We start from the raw sequence: 24,343 nt of genomic DNA, 5'->3' as shown, positions 1-24,343 counted from the left end.
GCGGCTGAGCGCCTCGGAGCCCGCGGGGACGCTGCGGGGGGACCCGTGCTGAGGCGGCGGCGGCGGCGGCGGCGACGTGGGCTGCGGCGGGCCCGCGGCGTCGGGCGGTGCGGATGTCGGGCTGGGCGGACGAGCGCGGCGGCGAGGGCGACGGGCGCATCTACGTGGGGAACCTTCCGACCGACGTGCGCGAGAAGGACCTGGAGGACCTCTTCTACAAGTACGGCCGCATCCGCGAGATCGAGCTCAAGAACCGGCACGGCCTCGTGCCCTTCGCCTTCGTGCGCTTCGAAGACCCCCGGTGAGGCTCCCGCCCTCTCCCCTTCGGTGCCTGAGGCCCCCGCCTTCCCTGCTGTCCCCTCCCCCAGGGCTCCCCTCCCCCCGCCTCCGCGCAGACCCCTCACGGCGCCCCCTCACGGGTGGAGGATGAGGCAGCCTCCTTGCAGGCCCGGGCCGTCCTTCGCGCCGTCGTCACTTCCTTTATTTTTATTATTCCAGTATTTTACTTGGAAATCCAAAAGCTGAGCCTTTGGAGGGCCCAAGCCCTCCTGCACCGGCCTCGGGGGGTCCAAATGAGCCCTGTCCGCCTCCCGCCTGGGGCGGCACCGTGGGGGGAAGCGGCCCCGGGGCAGCGCGGGGATCGCCGTTCGCTCTTCCCGCCCGCCCCTCCCCCGGCCGGAGCTCGCCGTGACTGGAGAGCAAGCTGCAGGGTCGCGGATGCCGCTGGAGGTCGTGGAGGGGTCTCTGGTGGAACAGCTCGCCGTTCGCGCGCCCCGCCCCGCCAGGCCGGGGCCCGGACTTTGTCAGGGGACCAGGGATTTGGGAAAACTTCTAAAACAGCCGGAGTGGGGCTCTGATTTCACTTCCCTCCTTTAATGAGGGACGTTTGGCGAGATGCTGAAGGTTCCAGGGATTTGGAAACTCTAGATTCCTAACCCGGCTCTAAGGAGTGTTTGTGATTTTGCATACAGCGTCGGCCCTCGGGCCGGAAAAAGCCGAGGAACTTTCAAAACTGTGGTTGGTGGTGGTTAGCAGCTGTGGCGCTGACCTGGTCACTCCACTCCGGCCAAATAAGAGCCCGCACCCTATTTTCCTAGCATCATTTGCTCCCAGGGAACACGAAATGTTCGTAGGGTGTCCAGCCTACCTGGGGTGGACTTACTGATAGGGCAAGGAGAGCACCGCGAGGCTTTGATGGCTGAAGAGTCAACTGACAGCTCATCCCTAGTATCTCCTCATTTGCCTCAAAACCGGAACTGGGCATTTTTACCCCTAAGCCGGAGAAGGCTATGCCTCACTTATTTGGTAACCGTGCCATTGTGGTTCTTCAACAGTTGCTATGGGTGGAGTGCCATGGTGTGTATTTAACTTTTTTTATTTCCTTATTTTTTTTAGATTGATAAAATAGGGGGTTTCACCATGTTTCCCAGGCTGGTCTCGAACTTCTGAGCTCAGGTGATCCACCCGTCTCAGCGGATCAAAGTGTTAGGATTACAGGCGTGAGCAACCCGCCCAGCCTGTATTTAGTGTTTTTAACACTTCATGAGGTGCAGGTACTGTTTCTTTTGTTTTTGTTTTTCTTTTTTGTTTTTTTGTTTTTTTTTTTGAGATGGGGTTTCACTCTTGTTCCCTGAGCTGGAATGCAGTGGTGCGATCTTGGCCCACCTCAACCTCCACCTCCTGGGTTCAAGCGAATTTCTCCTGCCTCAGCCTCCCGAGTAGCTGGGATTATAGGCAAGCGCCACCACGTCTGGCTAATTTTTTTGTATTTTTAGTAGAGACGGGGTTTCTCCATGTTGGTCAGGCTGGTTTCGAACTCCCGACATCAGGTGATCCGCCTGCCTTGGCCTCCCAGAGTGTTGGTATTACAGGCGTGAGCTACCTCACCCGTCCTGTGTGGTTAACCAGATTTTACAGATCAGGATATCGAGGATTTAGAGTTACTGATAAAAGAGAAAGCTAGTGGCAATCCCAGCACTGGGAGGCCGAGGCGGGCGGATCACAAGGTCAAGAGATGGAGACCATCCTAGCCAACACGGTGAAACCCCGTTTCTACTAAAAATACAAAAATGAGCTGGGTGTGGTGGCGCTCACCTGTAGTCCCAGCTACTTGGGAGGCTGAGGCAGGAGAATTGCTTGAACCAGGGAGTCGGAGGTTGCAGTGAGCCGAGATGGCGCCACTGCATTCCAGCCTGGTGACAGAGCAAGACTCCATCTCAAAAAAAAGAAAAAGAGAGAAAGCTAGTAAGGGATCAAGGGATTTTTATTTTTTTATTTTTTTGAGACGGAATTTTGCTCTTGTCTCCCAGGCTGGAGTGCGATGTTGCTGTCTCGGCTCACTGCAACCTCCACCTCCCAGATTCAAGCGATTCTTCTGCCTCAGCTTCCCAGTAGCTGGGATTACAGGCGCCCTCCATCATGCCTGGCTGATTTTTGTATGTTCAGCAGAGATGGGGTTTCTCCATGTTGACCAGGTTTGTCTTGAACTCCTAACCTCAAGTGATCCACCTGCTTTGGGCTCCCAAAGTGCTGAGATTACAGGCCTGAGCCACCATGCCAGGCCAGGATCAATGGACTTGAATTCCCTCTTCTGTTCTTTGAATGCAGACTTACTATATGATATGCTACGTTGTCATCTTCCCTCATTCCTTTCATAATAGAAAAACTATCTTTTGGTGTCACTAGATATGAAGATTCAAGCAAAGCATTTCATGTAGTAATCTTATTTAACCATTACAATAACCCTGTGAGATAGGCATACTATTCACATTAGAGATGTAAAAACTTGATTAAACACTTAACCCAGAGATGATTACTAGTAATTTGCAGAATAATGATTTGAATGCAGGCTAATTTTATTTATTTATTTATTGTATTTATTGAGATGGAGTCTCGCTCTGTGGCGCAGGCTGGAGCGTAGTGGCACAGTCTCAGCTCACTGCAACCTTCGCTTCCTGGGTTCAAGCGATTCTCCTGCCTCAGCTTCCTGAGTAGCTGGGATTACAGCTGCGCACCTCCATGCCCAGCTAATTTTTATCTTTTTAGTAGAGACAAGGGGTTTCACCATGTTGCCCAGACTGGTCTCAAGCTCCTAACCTCAAGTGATCCACCTGCCTCAACCTCCCAAAGTGCTGGGATTACAGGCATGAGCCACCGCGCCTGACCTGAATGCAGGCCAATTTTTATTCAGAGTCTGTTCTGACATCCTAGCAGTTCTGCCTCTCCCAGTCTGCATTTTATGTAGTCAAGGTTGCACTGGATGTGGTCCTTGTTGCTTTTAGTCCTAAAATCTTATAAGTGATTATATGCCTGTGACACTGAACAGTGCCTTCATTAGCACATTCAGTTCCTCTTGTCCACCCAAGCTCCAGGGTCATACTTTCTACCATCCAATACTGGAGAATCAACGTGGCATTCCTGACTCTCCTAGAGTCCTAGGAAAGACTTAAAGTAGTTTTATTGAATATTTATCTCTTTTGGCAAAATTGTATCAGAGAGTTTTTTTGACAAAATAGTTCTCCAAACCATGCGGAAAAGGTACACTTTAGAGTTCCAAGGCCAGGCGCAGTGGCTTATGCCTGTAATCCTAGCACTTTGGGAGACTGAGGGGAAGGATCTCCTGAGCCCGTGAGTTCAAGACCAGGCTGGCCAACATAGGGAGACCTCTCTCTACAAAAAAATCCAAAAATTAGCTGGGTGCAGTGGTACACGCCTGTGGCCCTAGCTATTCAGGAGGCTGAGGTGGGAGGATTGCTTGAGCCCAAGAGTTAGAAGCTGCAGTGAGTTATGCTCCAGCCACTGCACTCAGCCTTGGTGACTACTCTGTTTCAAAAAAAAAGACCCTGTTTCACACACACACACAAAAAAAGTTTTACATTCATCACAAAACACTCATTTGCATTTGTCTTTTGTCCTTTGAGCCTTATTTTTTTTTAAAGACAGGGTCTCACTGTATTACCCAGGCTGGCCTTGACCTGGGCTCAAACATCACACCCAGCTACTTTATTTACTCTCAAATACTCTCCTATCCAACTGGCTACTTTCTTTTTTTTCTTTTTCTTTTTTTTGAGATAAGGTCTCTGTCACCCAGGCTGGAGTACAGTAGTGTGATTTCGGCTCTGCACTCCCATCTCAGCCTCTCAAGTAGCTGGGACTACAGGCGTACAACACCATGCCTGGCTAACTGGCTACTTTTTATTTCCATAGACTTTATGGCACTAGGCCTTGTAGAAAAATATTAAGGTGTTAGCGTGTGGTGTGCTTTTTGAAAAAATGCTCACCAAGGTTAGAAAAACACTGGTGGTTTATTGGCAAAATCAATCTGTCAGCAGTTGATTCTTTTTTTTTTCTCTGAATTAGCCCTCTTAGAAGTAATCTGTTTGCTCATTCATTATAATTTCATACCTCTAAAACTGTGTGTAACAGCTGTAAAGGTTAATTCCAGTATCATGAAACATCTCCAGACTGAAGCAGAAGTGCATCAAGATCCTGATTTGTGTGTTTTTTTCTTCACTCTCGGTTTCCCTTTTATGCTTACTATTCATGCCCCTCACTGGAAAGTCACTTGGCCTCCTGAACAGCACTAACTCCAAACTTTACTTTTTTTTTGGCAGAGATGCAGAGGATGCTATTTATGGAAGAAATGGTTATGATTATGGCCAGTGTCGGCTTCGTGTGGAGTTCCCCAGGACTTATGGAGGTCGGGGTGGGTGGCCCCGTGGTGGGAGGAATGGGCCTCCTACAAGAAGATCTGATTTCCGAGTTCTTGTTTCAGGTATGTTCCTTTCAAATAGAATGAGATGATACATGTAAAATACTACTTAACACAGAGTCTTATCTTCCAAGAAATGATAACTGTTATTCTTCAGTGCATGGGACACTGGGGCTTTCTTTTCAATAGCCTGTATGCAGTGCCAGTCTGAAGCCCTGCCCTGGATTACCAATGAGGCAAGTATCCTGCAAATGAAATTGCGCTGGGAGTGCAGCCTTGGAAGAACATAAACATACTTCTTGTAAAGGAGTTTTCTAGTGGTGAGAAGGGAAGATAATGGGAAAACCCCTTGAGCTACAATTCTAAAGACTCTTCTTTTGGAATATACTTGGCATCAGACATGGTAGAAAGGCATTCCAGGAGCCAGATTTGAACAACTTACCCAGCCTCGGATCTTGAAGAAGATCAGATTTTGTGGTGGTTTTAGAATTAAATATTTTTTAAAACCCCGTAAGTTGGAGTCTTAGAGATTTTATTGGAAAGTATAGACTATTTCTGCCTAGTGTTTATAAGTGATGAAATGCTAAACTGGGAGGTTTATCTGTCTTCAAAATATTAACACACTGGAAAGACCTAGGGCCTTCTGCATATTGCATGGGAATTTTAGGGCCCTGGTGGAATGAAGTATATCGAGGAGCGTGGCACCTTTTTAAGATGTGAATGTCACACAATCACAGCATACTCCTATGTGCTTAAATAGTGATACTTTCAGTATCTGCCTACCTTGTGTCCCTTTGTAATTTTTTAACCCCAGAACTCTATTCCCTCCTTCAGGATGTCATACATTATCTTTTTTTCTCTCCATGCTGCTCTGAAATCCTGCTTAGAAAACTATTAGGAAATGGCTGCAGTCCTGAGCTGTGAGCGGTAAACACAGCCTTTGAGAGCAGGAGCACATTTCCCTTTCATGACATCAGGTAGGGTTGTATGACTCCCGACTAGTTTTAGCATCTGAGTCTTACCTTCCCCCCCACTGTATTGAAGAATGTTGGTGATCTTTTAAGAGGTACTCTGTATAGTTTGTCATTCACACCTATAAGAAAACAAACTAGATTTTTTGTTGTTGTATTGTTACCTTCAGCTACTCTTTGGTTATTTCATTATCTGGTTTCAAAATTCCCATGTCCTGTGAAACCCTGTCAAGCAATAAATAATTGGTACTGTTAAATTTCATAATGGAAAAAGTTGGAACTCAAAGTATTAGGAGTTTGGCATTGATTTTAAAGGACAAAGAAAGAGGCTATGAACTCTCAGAGATACTATACCTGTAATGGGATGGACTTCTTGCTCTATTGAAAAGGTCTGGTCTCTGGAAGATGGGCTTAAAACCAGTTTCTCAAGGTGGTTTATTTACCACATGTACTTCAGTGCTCTTTTCTGATTTCATGTCCCTTATCAAGGTTTATGATTTGGGGACCCTCAGGATTTAAGTGATCATGGAGAAGGGACCGTAGGTATTGCTGGCTCTTAACAGGGCAGTTAACATAGCTGAAGGATGTGGGCTTTCTTATGTTCTCCATGCCTAGGACTTCCTCCATCAGGCAGCTGGCAGGACCTGAAGGATCACATGCGAGAAGCTGGGGATGTCTGTTATGCTGATGTACAGAAGGATGGAGTGGGGATGGTCGAGTATCTCAGAAAAGAAGATATGGAATATGCCCTGCGTAAACTGGATGACACCAAATTCCGCTCTCATGAGGTGGGTCCTTGTCTTCTGTTGAGGAGCTTGTACTCAAATCACTCCACTTGAACCTGACCTAGCAGAGGTAGCAAGAGGCCATGCCATTTGGTAACCTCACAGTACCATAAGAGATCTATCTTAGGTGGACAAAGCCATGGAATTTGCTATGCCTAAGTCCTTCAGGGTCATAGCTGAGAGAAGTATGCATTCATAGTATGTTTGTTTTTTAATATGCTTTATTCTGCATATTAGTATCACATAACACAGTTTGATCATGGTATTTGTAACCTGGAGAGAATACTAGTGCAGTTGGTCTTGATATCACCCCATTCACAACCAGCTTAAATGGCAGTATCCCTCTGTGAACTCAGCTGCCCCTTCTGTGGATCTAGGCTGAGCTCTATAGGCCAGCCTCTTCATCTCAGCCCTTCTAGGTCCTGCTGTCAGGGCTGAGCTGCCACTTCACTTTTTTCCCAGAGTAGTGCAGGATCCTCTCTGAAACCTGAGCTATTGTGACATTTTCTTTTTTAATTTTATAATTTTTATATTTCTCTAATTTTTGATTTTAGAGACAGAGTCTCATTATATTGCCCAGGCTGACCTTGAACTCCTGGGCCCACACAGCCCTCCCACCTCAGCCTCTCCAGTAGTTAGGACTGCAGGCATGCACCACTGTGCCAGGCTAAACCGTGACATTTTCTTGTGGTTAATTATCTCACCCTTGAGACTCAGTAGTTCTTGATGTCCTTCCTTGTAGGAAAGCAGCTGCTGTTTTGGATCTCAGTTTGACTGAAGTGGTGACTATCCCTTTGGTACCACTGAGACCAGAAACCAGACCACCAATTGGACATTTTTTCTGGTTATTCTGTCCTGCCTTACTATGAGATTTACAGATGTTTGGAGACACAGGTCTCTGGGCTCATTTCTTTTTCTGAGGATTCATATAATTCCCTAGTTTTTGGCTTAGAGGTTGGTCCTTCCATAGTTTAGTGATGCTTTTGTTCAGACTGTCCTCTAGGACTTGAATTTGGAGCAGAAACAGAACAGCATTTGATCCTCAGTTATACTGCAAAGCAGGGCCTCAGAAAGGGTAACTCCAATTATTGACTTTCACCTAAGGTGAAAAAGCATCCGGGTTCTTTCCCCTTGGCATCTTAGGATCTTCCGAGAATGCTGGCTAAAGGCAGAGGGCCTGGGGACAAGTCAGCCTGGACATGACTCCTTTGCTGCTTATTAATTCCTTACCTTGGCCGGGCGCGGTGGCTCAAGCCTGTAATCCCAGCACTTTGGGAGGCCGAGACGGGCGGATCACGAGGTCAGGAGATCGAGACCATCCTGGCTAACCCGGTGAAACCCCGTCTCTACTAAAAAATACAAAAAAAAAAAAAACTAGCTGGGCGAGGTGGCGGGCGCCTGTAGTCCCAGCTACTCGGGAGGCTGAGGTAGGAGAATAGCGTAAACCCGGGAGGCGGAGCTTGCAGTGAGCTGAGATCCGGCCACTGCACTCCAGCCTGGGCCACAGAGCGAGACTCTGCCTCAAAAAAAAAAAAATTCCTTACCTTAACTACTCTTGGAACCTTGATTCCTTCATGGGCAAAATGGTCACATAATAGCACCTTCACAAGCCCTGTCAGGAATCTAGAGCAAGAGGATAACATCTAAAGCATCTAGCTCAGGTCCTCACATCTGGAAGGTATTAAATACAGGTTAGCTCCTTCTATAGATGCCCATCCAAAGATGCATATATGAGGTGGCAGGGGATTAAACTATATGACCCCTGAGATCCTTTCCAGTTCTTAGCTTTGAAGGGGGTCAATGGCAGTAATTCAGATATATTGTTTATAATAGTTAATTCAGTATCAACATGTCAAATTGGCATTTATTGTGTTACCTTGGGCAAATGATATAATTTAAGTCTTAATTTTCTTCATTCTTGAAGTGTGATAGTAAGAGTACCTACCTCATAATGTTATGAGGGTTTAATGAGATAGCCTAATGCCAGGTACAGAGTACACAGTAAGTGCTCAATATTTAACTATTATTGTTAGATGTTGGTTTGCTTATTCTTCTGGCTCTGATTTTTTTCCCCATTACTCTTTTCGGTTTTGTTTGCATTTCAGGGTGAAACTTCCTACATCCGAGTTTATCCTGAGAGAAGCACCAGCTATGGCTACTCACGGTCTCGGTCTGGGTCAAGGGGCCGTGACTCTCCATACCAAAGCAGGGGTTCCCCACACTACTTCTCTCCTTTCAGGCCCTACTGAGACAGGTGATGGGAATTTTTTCTTTATTTTTTAGGTTAACTGAGCTGCTTTGTGCTCAGAATCTACATTCCAGATTGAGGATTTAGTGTCTTAGGAAATTTTTTTAATTTTTTTTTTTTTTAAAGAAGAAAAAAAAAACTACATAATTTCTACCAGGGCCATATTAGCAGTGAAACATTTTAAACTGCAGAAATTGTGGTTTTGGTTCAGAAACAAGTTGTATATTTTTCACCCCTGATTATGGGAAAAAAATCAGTTCTGTCTTTGTGGGTTGCTCTACTATGGAGATCAACAGTTACTGTGACTGAGTCGGCCCATTCTGTTTAGAAATATATTTTAAACGTTTAGTAATTGACATGTGTGGTTGTCCTTGATTAAGTACACAGATTCCACAAAATAGGCACACTAATTTTAAAAATCACTGAGTTGTAATCATAACTTGTACCCAGTTAGTAAGGAGCAGGGGTAGATAACTTTATTTATATGGGGATAGATAGTTGCTGATATTGGTTTGAGAATGTAAACTCTAAGAGTGGGTTCTGGGTTCTCTTTTAATTCAAGGCCAAGCTTGTAAATTAGGCTGCCTTAAAGAAGACAAAAGCATTGCAGATAAAGGAAGGGAATGGGAAAAATAAACACACGGTGGCTTATGCTTGTGATCCCAGCACTTTGGGAGGCCAAAGCATGCCAGAGGATCCCTTGAGGCCAGGAGTTCAAGACCAGATAGGCAACATAGCAAGACCCCATCTCTACTTAAACAATTAACTGGATGTGGTGATGCACATAACGTAGTCCCAGTTACTTAGGAGGCTGAGGCGGGAGGATCACTTGAGCCCAGGAGGCTGCAAGTTATCTGTGATCACACCACTGCACTCCAGCCTGGGTGACAGAGTGAGGCCCTGTCTCAGAAAACTAAAAAAATGACAAGCAACGTAAATACTATTGGCAAATTCTTAGCCAAAACCAACTTTGGCAGTTTGGTTAGAGGAAATACTCTCTGATTCTATCACTTTTATCCCTAAATAAGTTTCATTTATCCTTGGTATCCTGAGTTTTATCTTGGACTTATCTCAATTTAATAATCATTTTGGGGGTGAAGAGGGCTCCTTTTTCCCAGACCCAGGGCTAATTTTAGGATAAGTTCTCTTTTCAGAAAGAAACACTACATATGACTAGCATCCCTTTGGCATATAATCACTTTGTGGGATGGCAGATAGTTCTAGATTAGGAGTTCCCAAGCTCTAGTCTACTTTGAACACTCTTCAGACCTTAGTAGGAAGTTAGCCCTTTTCTAGGAAGAGAGTGGGAGCCCAAGAACAAATTCAGGTATGTTCGGTAAAAATAGGGCTGCTCAAATCACTGCAGATAGGCAACTAAAAATGACAGCCAGGGTTGTCATATAGTGATCAAGATGCTCCATCTACCAGTTAGTTACGTAGATAGAAGACACTTTATGCAGTTGGAACAGTCCTTTGGGGGGAGTTAAAGGCAGATAAATAATGTCTTCCATACTGAACAGGCTTGTTAAGTGAATTCCCTGGAAGCTGACTTTTGCTTTCCTTTCACCTCAGTTAGCATCAGGAACTCATTTTTGGGGCCCGATGTTTCCCAATTGTGTCTTCAGAAGAATCTGTTAAGAAATGCTTGAGCATCCATTTTTTCAGGTGACTGAAAAAAGCAGGAACATTAGTGTTCACAGTAAGAAAATACTGTCATTGTGCTTCCACATGGTCACAGAGTACCCGCTTTCCAGAATGAGCTACTCAGCTGTGTGGGAATGGCTCTTGTTCATCCAGCTTTGGCAAAGAGATATTACCTGTTTGAAAATAACAAAAGAGAATGTGATAGCTGAGCTTGCCGCCTAGCTGGCTCTACTGAGCTAACTGATCACTTAGTTTCTCATGGAAAATACGGAAGTAAATATAGCTACTACCCTGTTTTCCTAACTCGGAGTATCTGAAAGAATCAGTTCTAAGTGAAGCCAAATTCACCTTTTTCAGTAAGGAGTAGACAGGTCGATTAGCCACTAATATGCAGATAGGAGTAGAAGGAAAGACTGACCATGACCATGAACTCAGGTGGTCCCAAGAAGTCTGAAGGAAGGTTCTGTGTGGGAGACAGCATGTCTGATCAATAGATATGTCTGCTGAAGCCACAACTATCAGGCTCTGAGATGGAGAGTCTCCTTTCTCTCCACAGTTAACAGGTGATTTAGTGGATTGGAGGCATGATAAAAGTAGCTCATGGCCAGGCACGGTGGCTCACACCTGTAATCCCAGCACTTTGAAAGGCCGAGGCGGGCAGCTCACGGGGTCAGGAGATCGAGACCATCCTGGCTAATACGGTGAAACCCCATCTCTACTAAAAATACGAAAAATTAGCTGGGTGTGGTGGTGGGCGCCTGTAGTCCCAGCTACTCGGGAGGCTGAGGCAGGAGAATGGCATGAACCTGGGAGGCGGAGCTTGCAGTGAGCCAAGATCGCACCACTGCACTCCAGCCTGGGCAACAGAGCGAGACTCCGTCTCAAAAAAAAAAAAAAGTTTAGCTTACACATTTTCTAGCTGCCTTTCCCATCCTTGCTTCAACCAGAGCCTGCCTTTAACTGGCACCTTGAGTTGACCAGGGCCAATGTCTTATGTGGAGTCTGCTCAGAATGATTCTCCCTCAGGGGATATGCTGAACTGGAAGTTGGCACTTAGCAGTCTACCTGACTGCTTTTGGCTAGTCCCACTCCCAAAGGCCCAGAGGGGTAGTACAACTCCAGTACTCACTTACCTGCAGAGGAGATAAAAACAGTCAACCTATCCAAGGTTCTGGATTTTACTGGTCAGCCCACAGTAATTTTAAAGCTTCTATTTAAAATATTTACAGTAGGTAGATGATGCAAATCTCTACACCAGCAGTTGTAAACTGATGGCTCACAGACTGCACCTGGCTTGCAGGTGTGTTTTATTTGGCTTGGACGGTGAATTTGGCTTGAATTGGTTGCCAGCGCTTAAAATTTAAGAAATATCAGTGGGATGCAGTCGCTCACCCCTGTAATCCCAGCACTTTGGGAGGCTGAGGCGGGTGGATCACGAGGTCAAGAGTTCAAGACTAGCCTGGCCAAGCTGGCAAAATCCCGTCTCTACTAAAAATACAAAAAAAAAAATTAGCCAGGCATGGTGGCAGGCACTTGTAATCCCAGCTACCAGGCAGGCTGAGGCAGAGAATTGCTTGAACCTGGGAGGCAACGGTTGCAGTGAGCCAAGATTGCACTAAAGCCTGGGCGACCAAGCGAGACTCCGTCTCAAAAAAAAAAAAAAGAAAAGAAAAGAAATATCACACAAAATGCCAGGTATCCAGGTTCTCTGGAGAAATGGGTTTACATTCCTGCCTGGCACCACTGATAGGGTAGCAGCCATGCTCCTCCTGCTTTGAGTGGGCACAGACTGAGTGCAGACCCTAATGGCATTTGAATCATGTCATAGAGGGGCAAAGATATGACAGAAACAACTGGGCTAAGGCCGCACAAAAGATTCGTTTTGGGAGGCTGAGGTGGGTGGATACCTGAGGTCGGGAGATCGAGATAATCCTGGCTAACATGGTGAACCCTGCCTCTACTACAAATACAAAAAGTTAGCCAGGCGTGGTGGTGCATGCCTGTAATCCCAGCTACTCGGGAGCCTGAGGCAGGAGAATCGCTTGAACCCGAGAGGCGGAGGTTGTGGTGAGCCGAGATTGTACCATTGCACTCCAGCCTGGACAACAAGAGCGAAATTCCATCTCAAAAAAAAAAAGGATTCTTTTAGGAAAGGACTGGTTATTTTGTGGCATCCAGCCCAAAGCTAGACCTAACAAATATTTATTCATGGTATGAATACTAGAAAGTTGGAGCCGATTACAGGATCTGGCATGGTCTTAACTGTGGCTTTGAGAAACACAGAATGTCAGCTGCCCCTTTAGGCAGATCTTGAGCTCCAGATTTCCATCCACTCTAAACCTTTACCCCACTTCCCCCCAATCCTGTTTTGCTTATTCCTGTTACTACCTGCCCCCTAGAGGTATAACCCTGGACCCTACCGCCACCTTAATGTCACCATCTGTATGTACTTTATCCTTTTCAAAGTGCCTTCACATAGCATCTTTGGTCCTCACGCTTCCTGCTTCATTCCTAAGGTCACTGTGAGACTATCTGTTAAACCACTCTGGGCAACACCTACCTGGGGGGGCCACAAAATACTCCTCCACGACTCGATGGGAGTTTTGTAGTAATTCATCAGCACAATTGCCTTCTACCACATTGTCGGATCTCAGGTATAGACATCTACAAAACCCAGAAGCTCAAGGTTACCCTCTCAGAGAAGGGGGCTTTTAGGGGATGGTGGAAGGGGCAAGAAGGAGAGAACAAGGAAGCAGTATATTCTTGAGTTAATGGGCACTGTTCAAAGATAGAGAAGCTGGGCCGGGCGCGGTGGCTCAAGCCTGTAATCCCAGCACTTTGGGAGGCCGAGACGGGCGGATCACGAGGTCAGGAGATCGAGACCATCCTGGCTAACACGGTGAAACCCCGTCTCTATTAAGAAATACAAAAAACTAGCCGGGTGAGGTGGCGGGCGCCTGTAGTCCCAGCTACTCGGGAGGCTGAGGCCGGAGAATGGCGTAAACCCGGGAGGCGGAGCTTGCAGTGAGCTGAGATCCGGCCACTGCACTCCAGCCTGGGTGACAGAGCGAGACTCCGTCTCAAAAAAAAAAAAAAAAAAAAAAGATAGAGAAGCTGGGATCAACAGTAGACCAAATAACAGCCTACAGTTTATAGATTGTCCCAACAACCCTGAGAAGTAAGTGCTAATCACTTCTCTGGATTGATTTAACAAATAGTTTTTGATGATTATATGGGCAACTGTCTTTTGGTGGGGACAGGTAAAAGCAATTATAAAATAATATTTTAAATCTGACAGAAGTTAGCACAGCCTGCCAAAGGATAGAAAGGGTACCTAGTCTAGCCTGGGTGAGTAGCACATCCTCAGAATAGCTGGATTGGGGGATGAAGGTATGAGAAATGGACTTCTTGGCAGGTATAGCAGCATGAATCCCAAAGCAAGAGAACCCAGAGCTCAGAGATTCAGAGAAGGACAGGGAGTTCAGCAGGCTGGGGTGTGGTCTGCTGGGTTGGAAGATGAAGCTAGAAACCTAAGCAGAGATGGGGAAGCAAACTTGCCTCAAGAGTGACTTAAGGATGTTGGCTCCTAAGTAACAGACCTGGGATCTGAGCCCAATCTGGTACCCGTAAGATGAATGCTTTTTCCACCACAGCCCCTTTGGTGGATGGGTGCAGCTGCCCTTGAGCAAGATGTGTCACAAACAGCTCAAGAATCTCCCAGTGTTCTATGGGACCTAGTGAGTTTACTAAAGCCTTCAGATGGCAAACTGGTAAAAAACACACAGGAGCTTGAACCATATGCATCAGGCTTCACTATTGTTTCAAGGTGTAAAAGTGTGTAAACCTGCTTCCAGATACTTGGACTAAAAAAACAAGCAGTTTGTTATATCACTGATACAGTATTCAGTAGTAGCTATGCTCCTGCTTTGAGTGGGCACAGACTGAGGGCAGACCCTAATGGCATTTGAGTCATGTCGTAGAGGGACAAAGATGTGACAGGAACATCTGGGCTAAGGCTACACCTAAAAACTAAGTTGTCGGCCGGGCACAGTGTCTCACGCCTGTAATCCCAGCACTTTGGGAGGCTGAGGCGGGCGGATCACAAGGTCAGGAGATCGAGACCATCCTGGCTAACATGGTGAAGCCCCGTCTCTACTAAAAAATACAAAAAAATTAGCCAGGCCTGGTGTCGGGCGCCTGTAGTCCTAGCTACTGGGGAGGCTGAGGCAGGAGAATGGCGTGAACCCGGGAGGCGAAGCTTGCAGTGAGTCAAGATCGCGCCACTGCACCACTCCAGCCTGGGCGACAGAGCAAGACTCCACCTCAAAAAAAAAAAAAAAAAAAAAACTAAGTTGTCACAATAAGATTATTTTAGGAAAGGACTAGTTCGTTTTTTGTGTGGCACCCAGCCCAAAGCTAGACACAACAAATATTTATTCATGGTATGAATACTAGAAAGTTGAAGTCTGTTATACGACCTGGCATGAGGGACAAAGATGTGACAGGAACATCTGGGCTAAGGCTGCACATAAGAACTAAGTTGTCGGCCGGACGCAGTGTCTCAGGCCTGTAATCCCAGCACTTTGGGAGGCTGAGGCGGGCGGTTCAAGGCCACTGTGTAGCCTTGAACAAGTATGATCTTTTCATACATTAAATTTCTTGGGCGGCAGGCGGGAGAAAAAAAGAGGCCAGGTGCGGTGGCTCCCACATGTAATCCCAGCACTGTGGGAGGCTGAGGCGGGTGGATCACCTGAGTTCAGGAGTTCAAGACCAGTCTGGGCAACATGGGGAAACCTCGTCCCTACTAAAAATACAAAAATTAGCCAGGCGTGCTGGCACGCACGTGTAATCCCAGCTACTTGGGAGGCTGAGGCAGAAGAATTGCCTGAACCCAGGAGGCGGAGGTTGCAGTGAGCCGAGATGGTGCCACTGCACTGCAGCCTGGGTGACAGAGCAAGAAGGAAAAAAAGTCCAGGCACAGTGGCTCAAGCCTGTAATCCCAGCACTTTGGGAGGCCAAAGCGGGTGGATCACCTGAGGTCAGGAGTTTGAGACCATCCAATACGGTGAAACCCTGTCTCTACTAAAAATACAAAAGTTAATCGGGCATGGTGGTGTATACCTGTAATCCCAGCTACCCGAGAGACTGAGGCACAAGAATCACTTGAATGTGGGAAGCAGAGTTTGTAGTGAGCGGAGATTGCACCATTGCACTCCAACCTGGGTGACAGAGTGAGACAGTGTCTCTCTCACACACACGAGAGTTGCACTAGATTTTTTTTTTTTTTTTTTTGGTAATAACACAAGGACTGTGTATTTAAGAAAACTTGGGAGAACAAAAGTAAAATCAAAATCATAATTATAGCATTCAAAGGCAACCCTTGGACTTTCTGGAGTTTATAGTTTCTGTTGGACAGTATTAAAAAATGGCTAAGAGGCCGGGCGCAGTGGCTCATGCCTGTAATCCCAGCACTTTGGGAGGCCGAGACGGGCAGATCACGAGGTCAGGAGATCGAGACCATCCTGGCTAACAGGGTGAAGCCCCATCTCTACTAAAAACACATACAAAAATATTAGCCAGGCGTGGTGGCAGGTACCTGTAGCGAGAGGCTGAGGCGGGAGAACAGTGTGAACCCTGGAGGTGGAGCTTGCAGTGAGCGGAGATCACGCCACTGCACTCCAGCCTGGGTGACAGAGCGAGACTCCGTCTTTAAAAAAAAAAAAAAAAAAAAAAAAGGCTAAAAGCTTAGTCTCTCGAGTCACAGCTGAATTCAGATCCCAATGCTACACATTACTTATCCTCTCTCTCAGTTTCCTTGTTTGTTGAATGCTTCATAGGATTTCTGGGAAGATTAAATGAAATGTTAAAAAACAAGATCTGATAATGCTGAGCCTGCATTCACGGTAGTAAGAGAGGGGTCTGAGTAGCACCTGCTCCTTTGAGAAAGCCTTCGTGCACCCCGTACATCTCAGTCCCTACCACTCAGTGCACTAGTGATCAGGCATAACCTGCCTAACATTTGAAGGTTTGGGGAAGACTCTTGACTACCACCAACAGGCGGTTAAATGCTACTGCTTCCCCAAGAGTAGATCTAATAGCAACTAATTTATTTACTCATCATCAAGTAATCAATTTGGTAATTAAGTTTCCTGCATAAGTGAAATTTCCAGGAAAACAAAAGTCACCCCTTTACATACCACACATTTCTATTTAGTTATTGGTTATGATGGAATTGTTCCTAAAATAGACACATTTTCTGGGGTTGGTTGGGTTTTTTTTTTTACCTTTTTTTTTGTTTTTGAGACAGGGTCTTGCTGTATTGCCTAGGCTGGTCTCAAACTTCTGGGCTCAAGTGGTCCTCCTGCCTTAGCTTCCCAAGTAGCTGGGATTACAGGTATATACTACGATGCCTAGCTTTATTTTCTTAATTACAGGCTCCTGAACCCACAGTCTCTGTGACAGTGGTACAGCAAGCATACCTCTCACTTGGCGAGTTGCTGCACTTTCTTGAACCTCAGAATTGTATAAAACACTGAACAGGACCAGATGAGCTTTTCAGATAAATTACTGATTGACTAAACTTCTACCTTACCTCCTGTCTTTCCCAGTCAGGTTCTGTAAGATAAGTTAGCCCACATACCCCAAGACACCCATTCTGATGATAAATTAACTTCTATGTGTTTGAGCTAACATTTGTCATACACTGTCCTTGGGAGAACTGAAAAAAAGTCACTTGAATCTTTCTGTGTTCTGGTTTGGCTGAGGAACCCTAGTTGAGAAAGACTTCAGTTGTAAACTAGAAGTCCCTGCTGGTTAAAACTCAGGAACAGTAACTTAAGTAACTGTGGGAAATGCTGCTACAATGGCATTGGAAAGTGCTGTGTCAACAGGGAGGACAAAATGGCTCCATTTGTGATTCCGTCAGCCCTTGGACTCACTGATGGGACAGTTCTCCCACTGCTTTTCTTTCTTTGAGCTTCTTTCCTGCTATCTGGCTGGAAGGAATAGCTTCTTGTGGACCCCTCTACTTCCATCTAAAAGCCTTTTCCCTTCCTCCTACTTTATTTCTAGTTTGATGCAGACTGGAATGGGGGCTAATTAATTTGGTTAAAAGTTCTGAGCCAGGCAAGGTGGCTCACATCTATATTCCCAACACTTCGGGAGGCTGAGGGGGATGGATTGCTTGAGCCCAGGAGTTCGAGACCAGCCTGGGAAACATGGCGAAACTCCATGTCCCCTAAAAAATGCAAAAGTTAGCTATGGGTGGTGGCATGTGCCTATAGTCTCAGCTACTTGGGAGGCTGAGGTGGGAGGATCACCTGAGTTCAGGAGGTGGAGGCTGCAGTGAGCCAAGATTGTGCTACTGCACTGCAGCCTGGGCAACAGAATGAGAAAAAAAGAAGTTCTGGGTTCAGGCTAGGCATGATGGTTCATGCCTATAATCCCAACACTTTGGGAGGCTGAGGCAGGAGGATCACTTGAGCCCAGGAGTTTGAGACCAGCTTCGGCAACACAGCAAGATCCTGTCTCCACCAAAAAAAAAAAAAAAAAATTAGCTGGGCATAATGGTGCACACCTGTAGTCCCAGCTACTTGAGAGGCTGAGACAGGAGGATGGCTTGAGCCCAAGAGTTGGAAGTTTTTGGTTCATAAGACTCTGAGGGATATTTAAGTATTTGGCTGCACTCAGAGTTGCTGTCAACTCATTCTCTGGATTTCAGATGAAAGAAAATAAAGTTCCTAGGAATTGACTTTAGCTGGCATATCTTAGAGCAGTATTTGGCAGCAGAAGCTCTGAGTTCCAAATCCTCTGCTTATTACCTGTGAAACTTTGGGCACATTATATAAACTTTCTGAACCTCAGTTTTTTCCATCTATAAAACAGATAACTTGTATTGACCTTCGAGGACTGCATGTGAAAACTGAAATAATTTAGGCCAGGCATGGTGGCTCATGCCTGTAATCCCAGCACTTTGGGAGGCCAAGGCGGGAGGATCACCTGAGGTCAGGAGTTCGAGACCAGCCTGACCAATATGATGAAACCCCATCTCTACTAAAAATACAAAAATTAGCTGGGCATTGTGGGCACCTGTAGTCCCAGCTACTTGGGAGGCTGAGACAGGAGAATTGCTTCAACCTGGGAGGCAGAGGTTGCAGTGAGCTGAGATCGTGCCACTGCACTCCAGCCTGGGCAACAGAGTGAGACTCCAGCTAAAAAAAAAAAAAAAAAAAAAAAAAAATTTATGTAATTTCTTAGCCCCTGGCACGTAAGCACACTAATGTTTTTAGCTCAAACCAAATGACATGTTATTAACGTGCAAAGAGATTTCTATTAGCCAGTCAAGGCGTTTTGTTTTGTTTTGTTTTTTGTTTTTGTTTTTTGAGACAGAGTCTTGCTCTGTCGCCCAGAGCAGTGGTGTGATCTCGGCTCACTGCAACCTCTGCTGCCCAGGTTCAAGCAATTCTCCTGTTTCAGCCTCCTGAATAGCTGGGACTACAGGAGTGCGCCACCACGCCCGGCTAATTTTTGTATTTTTAGTAGAGAAGGGGTTTCACCATATTGGTCAGGCTGGTCTCGAATTCCTGACCTCAGGTGATCCACCTGCCGCAGCCTCCCAAAGTGCCGGGATTATAGGCGTGAACCACCGTGCCCGGCCTTGTTTTGTATTTTTTAAGATGGAATCTCACTCTGTTGCCCAGGCTGGAGTGCAGTAGCTCCATCTCGGCCCACTGCAACCTCTGCCGCCCTGGTTCAAGCAATTCTCCTGCCTCAGTCTCCCGAGTAGCTAGGATTACAGGGGCCTGCCACCTTGCCTGGCTAATTTTTATATTTTTAGTACGGATGGGGTTTCACCATCTTGGCCAGGCTGGTCTTCAACTCCTGACCCCGTGATCCACCCATCTCAGCCTCCTAAAGTGCTGGGATTACAGGTGTGAGCCACTGCCCCCAGTCTACTATTTTTTTTTTTTTGAGATGGAGTCTTGCTCTGTCGCCCAGGCTGGAGTGCAGTGGCATGATCTCAGCTCACTGCAACCTCCGCCTCTTGGGTTCAAGCAATTCTCCTGCCTCAGCCTTCAGAGTTGCTGGGATTAAAGGCATGCACCACCATGCCCGGCAAATTTTTGTATTTTTTAAGTAGAGACAGGGTTTCACCGTGTTGGCCAGGCAGTCTCAAAACTCCTGACCTAAAGTGATCTGCCTGCCTCGGCCTCCCAAAATGCTGGGATTACAGAAGATAGCCATCATGCTGGGCCAAGTCAGGGCTTTTATAGCTAAGATGCCTACTACCTAAAACCATTTAAGCAACTTGGGCTCCTGCAAAGAAGGATGGTGAGAAGAATGGTCGTTATGCTATCAACTAAGTGGTGACCCAGGAGTACACCGTTAATATTCACAAGTGTATCCATGGAGTGGGCTTCAAGAAGTGTGCCCCTCAGGCTCTTAAAGAGACCGGAAATTTGCCATGAAGGAGATGGAAAACTCCAGATACGTGCACTGATACCAGGCTCAACAAAGCTGTCTGGGCCAAAGTAGTAAGGAATGTCCATACTGTGTCCATGTACAGTGGGTGGTCCAGAAAACATAATGAGGTCAGAAATTCACCAAACAAGCTCTATACTTTGGTTATGTACTTGTTACCACTTTCACAAATCTACAGTTATGTGGATGTGAAGTAACTGCTGATCATCAAATACATCAAATAAGTTATAAAAACTATAAAAAAAAAAAAGGTTTAATACCTGTCTTCACTTTACATTCTCTGTGTTCAAAGCATTAAAGTCCTACAAATGTCATGTTAAAATGATTAATGGGAATCATTAACCCAAACTGGTTTCCAATTTTATGAAAAACAGTACAGATCACTGAATACCAGGTTGAGATGCTAGCTACTGGATCCAAATTCCCCATCATCTTTTTTCATGACCTTTTCCCTTATTAATAATGTTTATATTTCTTTATATTTACCCTCTAGATAACTTGGGGAATTCTGATGAGTCTGTGCTTCTAGTCCCTCCTTTCCCAGAGATATTAATAAAGAACACTGGGGCGGGGCACGGTAGCTCACGCCTGTAATCCCAGCACTTTGGGAGGCCAAGGTGGGCAGATCACCTCAGGTCAGGAGTTTGAGACCAGCCTGACCAACATGGAGAAACCCTGTGTCTACTGAAAATACAAAATTAGCCAGGCGTGGTGGCGTGCGCCTGTAATCCCAGCTGCTTGGGAGGCTGAGGCAGGAGAATCACTTGAACCTGGGAGGCGGAGGTTACGGTGAGCTGAGATCACACCATTGCACTCAGCCTGGGCAACAAGAGCGAAACTCTGTCTCAAAAAAAAAAAAAAAAAAAAAAAATTCATTAACCATTTACTGAGGCCAGGCAGGGTGGCTCACGCCTGTATTCCCAGCACTTTGGGAGGCCAAGGTGGGCAGATCACCTGAGGTCAGGAGTTCAAGACTAGCCTCGCCAACATGGTGAAACTCCTCTCTACTAAAAATACAAAAATTAACCAGGCGTGGTGGCACATGCTTGTAATCCCGGATGCACAGGAGGCTGAGGCAAGAGAATCTCAAACCCAGGAGGCAGAAGTTGCAGTGAGCCGAGATCGCGCCACTGTACTCCAGCCTGGGCAACAGTGAGACTCCATCTCAAAAAAAAAAAACAACAAAAATATTTACCGAATATTCAGTGCCAACCACTGAGAATATGATGAGGAAAAACAGACATGCTGTGGAAGGTGGGTGAGCAGCAGAGGGGCAGAGACTCAACACATCCCTTAAATAGATGTATAAATACATTATAAATCAGTCCTTTTGGATATCATGAGAGCCACAGGTAGAGAATCAAGTATAAAAGAATGAAGACTTGTGGCTCACGCCTATTAATCCTAGCACTTTGGGAGGCCAAGGCGGGCAGATTGCGAGGTCATGAGTTCGAGACCAGCCTGGCCAATGTGGTGAAACCCCATCTCTACTAAAAATACAAAAATTAGCTGGGCATGGTGGCGGGCGCCTGTAGTCCCAGCTACTCTGGAGGTTGAGGCAAGAGAATTGCTTGAAACCGGAAGGCAGAGGTTGCAGTGAGCTGAGATTGCACCACTGTATTCCAGCCTGGGTGGAAGAGTGAAACTGTCTCAAAAAAAAAAAAAGGAATGGACTTTTTTGGCCAGCACAGTGGCTCACGCCTGTAATCCCAGCATTTTGGGAGGCTAAGATGGGCAGATCACTTGAGGCCAGGGGTTCGAGAACAGCCTGATCAACATGGTGAAACCCCACCTCTACTAAAAATACAAAAATTAGCTGAGTGTGGTGGCGGATGCCTATAATCCCAGCTACTCCGGAGGCTGAGGCACAGAAATCACTTGAACCTGGAGGGTGAAGGTTGCAGTAAGCCGAGATCGTGCCACTGTACTCCAGCATGGGCAATGGGGCAGAGGGCAGGACTCCATCTCAAAAAAAAAAAGAAAAAAAAGTTAGACTTTCTTTAGGAAGTGGGAGGCTGAGGCAGGAGAATTGCTTGAGACCAGGAGTTTGACACCAGACGGGGCAACATAGCAAGACCCTGTTTCTACAAAAATTTAAGAATTAGCCAGGTGTGGTGGTGCACACCTACAGTCCCAGCTATTTGGGAGGCTGAGGCAGGAGGATCTCTTGAGTCTAGAAGTTTGTGACCAGCCTGGGCAATATAGTGAGACCCCATCCAAAAGGAAAAAGAAAATTGCAAAGTAGAGAAGAGATTTGAAAGAATCAAACACTGGGCCAGGCGCTGTGGCTCATGCCTGTAATCCCAGTACTTTAGGAGGCTGAGGTGGGTGGATCACCTTTGCTCAAGAGTCAAGCCTGGAGAACATGGCAAAATCCTGTCTCTATAAAAAATATAAAAAATTAGCGGCCGGGCCCGGTGGCTCAAGCCTGTAATCCCAGCACTTTGGGAGGCTGAGATGGGTGGATCATGAGGTCAGGAAATCGAGACCATCCTGGCAAACACGGTGAAACCCCGTCTCTACTAAAAAGTACAAAAAAAAAACTAGCCGGGCGAGGTGGCGGGTGCCTGTAGTCCCAGCTACTGGGGAGGCTGAGGCAGGAGAATGGCGTGAACCCGGGAGGCGGAGCTTGCAGTGAGCTGAGATCCGGCCACTGCACTCCAGCCTGGGCGACAGAGCGAGACTCCATCTCAAAAAAAAAAAAAAAAAAAAAAAAAATTAGCCAGGCCTGGTGGCATGAGCCTGTGGTCCTATACTTGGACGCTGAAGTAGGAGGATCTCTTGAGCCTGGGAGGTGGAGGTTGCAATGAGCTGAGATCATGCCACTGCACTCTAACCTGGGTGATAAGAGTGAGACTCCATCTCAAAAAATAAAAATAAAAGGCCGGGCGCGGTGGCTCAAGCCTGTAATCCCAGCACTTTGGGAGGCCGAGACGGGCGGATCACGAGGTCAGGAGATCGAGACCATCCTGGCTAACACGGTGAAACCCTGTCTCTACTAAAAAGTACAAAAAACTAGCTGGGCGAGGTGGCGAGCGCCTGTAGTCCCAGCTACTCGGGAGGCTGAGCCAGGAGAATGGCGTAAACCCGGGAGGCGGAGCTTGCAGTGAGCAGAGATCCGGCCACCGCACTCCAGCCTGGGTGACAGAGCGAGACTCCGTCTCAAAAAAATAAAAAAATAAAAATAAAAATAAAAATAAAAATTCGAGGCAGGAATGCAACCGGAACCAAATCTCATAAAGTGCTCACATTTTAATAAAAGAGATATAACAAATGAACAAAAGTCCATTAAAATGTTAGAGGAAAAAACCCAATAGGATGTGTTACTAACCAGAAGGGGAGAAGGGATTTGCAGTGGTTAGGAAAGCCCTTTCCCAGAAGATAAGCTGAGACCTGTGCCAAGAGGGAGGCAGCCATGCAAATACTGAGAGGCAGGAAAAAACGAAGGGTCAGTGCAAAGATCTAGAGAGGGAAAGAACTTGTCTTGCTGGAGACGCAGTCAAGGTAGCCAAGGAGGGTACTGAGAAGAGTATGTCTGAGTGAGCAGGCAGGGACTCTATGGAGTAGGGGCTCAAAGGCGATAATTAGGCCAGGCGCGGTAGCTCACGCCTATAATCCCAGCACTTTGGGAGGCCGAGGCGGGTGGATCACGAGGTCAGGAGTTCAAGACCAGCCTGGCCAAGACGGTGACACCCCGTCCCCGTCCCCGTCTCTACTAAAAATACAAAAAAAAAAATTAGCCGGGCGTGGTGTCAGGCGCCTGTAATCCCAGCTACTCGGGAGGCTGAGGAAGATAATTGTTTGAACACGGGAGGCGGAGCTTGCAGTGAGACGAGATCGCGCCACTGCACTCCAGTCTGGACTCCGTCTCAAGAAAAAAAACACAAAGGCGATGATGAGCAGTTTGGGTTTTGTTTCTACTTACACTAGGACGACACGAGCGAGAGCATCCGTAATGAACAAGGGGAAGAGTGAAGCCACTGACTCGCGAGGTGACCGTGGGCAAGTTCCTGAATCTCGCTAACGCTCTTTAACCCCCTGGAAAATTGTTCGCTAATCGTCACATTAAACGGCTGCGAACGGGCCACGCTCAAGGCTTCGGGGCTGCAGCCTCGAGTTTACCTGTCCTCCAGGACCGACTCCATGGGCTCCACCCCGTCAGTGTCCACCGCACGTAGCCGGTCGGCGAAGGCGATAGCTTTCTCCAGTCGCGCCACTGCCTCGCAGCTGCCGAAGTCCACAAGCGCTAGACGCTCCAGGTGCTCGATCACCTGGGCCGTGATCCGGCCACTGCCCTGGAGGAGGAATGAGGCACGGAGTGTGGTTCACCGGCGCCCCGGTGTGCCTCCCGGCTTGCTCCGCCACCCGCCTAGATGGCCCTGGCCTTTACCTGAGGATCCGCCTTGGACGTGAAGCCCTGGCGCCCGCCCAGAGGGGCCCGAAGGCCCAGCCACACCAACCGCGACCACATTTCTTCCTTCCTTGGCCCCCGTAGTGCGCCCGC

General features: G+C 46.9%; 2 protein-coding genes across 3 annotated transcripts; one reads left to right on the top strand and one right to left on the bottom strand.

Moving 5' to 3' along the window:
- On the top strand, positions 1-9,067 carry SRSF9 (serine and arginine rich splicing factor 9). Its single transcript, XM_005572779.4, has 4 exons — positions 1-301; positions 4,614-4,774; positions 6,298-6,470; positions 8,573-9,067. The coding sequence occupies exons 1-4, from the start codon at positions 114-116 to the stop codon at positions 8,714-8,716; spliced, it is 666 nt and encodes a 221-aa protein (XP_005572836.2). The 5' UTR covers positions 1-113; the 3' UTR covers positions 8,717-9,067.
- On the bottom strand, positions 6,671-24,332 carry GATC (glutamyl-tRNA amidotransferase subunit C). Of its 2 annotated transcripts, XM_005572401.5 has the most exons (4): positions 24,230-24,332; positions 23,962-24,134; positions 12,920-13,023; positions 6,671-10,532 (listed from the first exon to the last, which is right to left on the bottom strand). In XM_005572401.5, exons 1-4 carry the CDS (start codon positions 24,308-24,310, stop codon positions 10,480-10,482), a joined length of 411 nt encoding a protein of 136 aa, XP_005572458.1. In that variant the 5' UTR covers positions 24,311-24,332; the 3' UTR covers positions 6,671-10,479. The 2 variants fall into 2 exon arrangements, with proteins under 2 accessions (XP_005572458.1, XP_073864172.1); XM_074008071.1 differs by lacking the exon at positions 12,920-13,023 and having other exon boundaries at positions 9,170-10,532.
- Positions 24,333-24,343: the final 11 nt, after the last annotated feature.

Source organism: Macaca fascicularis, chromosome 11 (assembly GCF_037993035.2).
Source record: "Macaca fascicularis isolate 582-1 chromosome 11, T2T-MFA8v1.1".
Taxonomy (NCBI): Eukaryota; Metazoa; Chordata; class Mammalia; order Primates; family Cercopithecidae; genus Macaca; species Macaca fascicularis.
This window is presented reverse-complemented; position numbering and strand designations above follow the sequence as displayed.

Excerpts from the sequence above, each read along its gene's own strand:
- SRSF9 (XM_005572779.4), top strand. The coding sequence starts at position 114 with ATGTCGGGCTGGGCGGACGAGCGCGGCGGCGAGGGCGACGGGCGCATC. Across the intron at positions 302-4,613 it reads GTGCGCTTCGAAGACCCCCG|AGATGCAGAGGATGCTATTT; the intron begins GTGAGGCTCCCG and ends TTTTTTTGGCAG. Across the intron at positions 4,775-6,297 it reads TTTCCGAGTTCTTGTTTCAG|GACTTCCTCCATCAGGCAGC; the intron begins GTATGTTCCTTT and ends CTCCATGCCTAG.
- GATC (XM_005572401.5), bottom strand. The coding sequence starts at position 24,310 with ATGTGGTCGCGGTTGGTGTGGCTGGGCCTTCGGGCCCCTCTGGGCGGG. Across the intron at positions 24,135-24,229 it reads CGTCCAAGGCGGATCCTCAG|GGCAGTGGCCGGATCACGGC; the intron begins GTAAAGGCCAGG and ends TTCCTCCTCCAG. Across the intron at positions 10,533-12,919 it reads GTATTTTGTGGCCCCCCCAG|GTAATATCTCTTTGCCAAAG; the intron begins GTAGGTGTTGCC and ends ATTTTCAAACAG.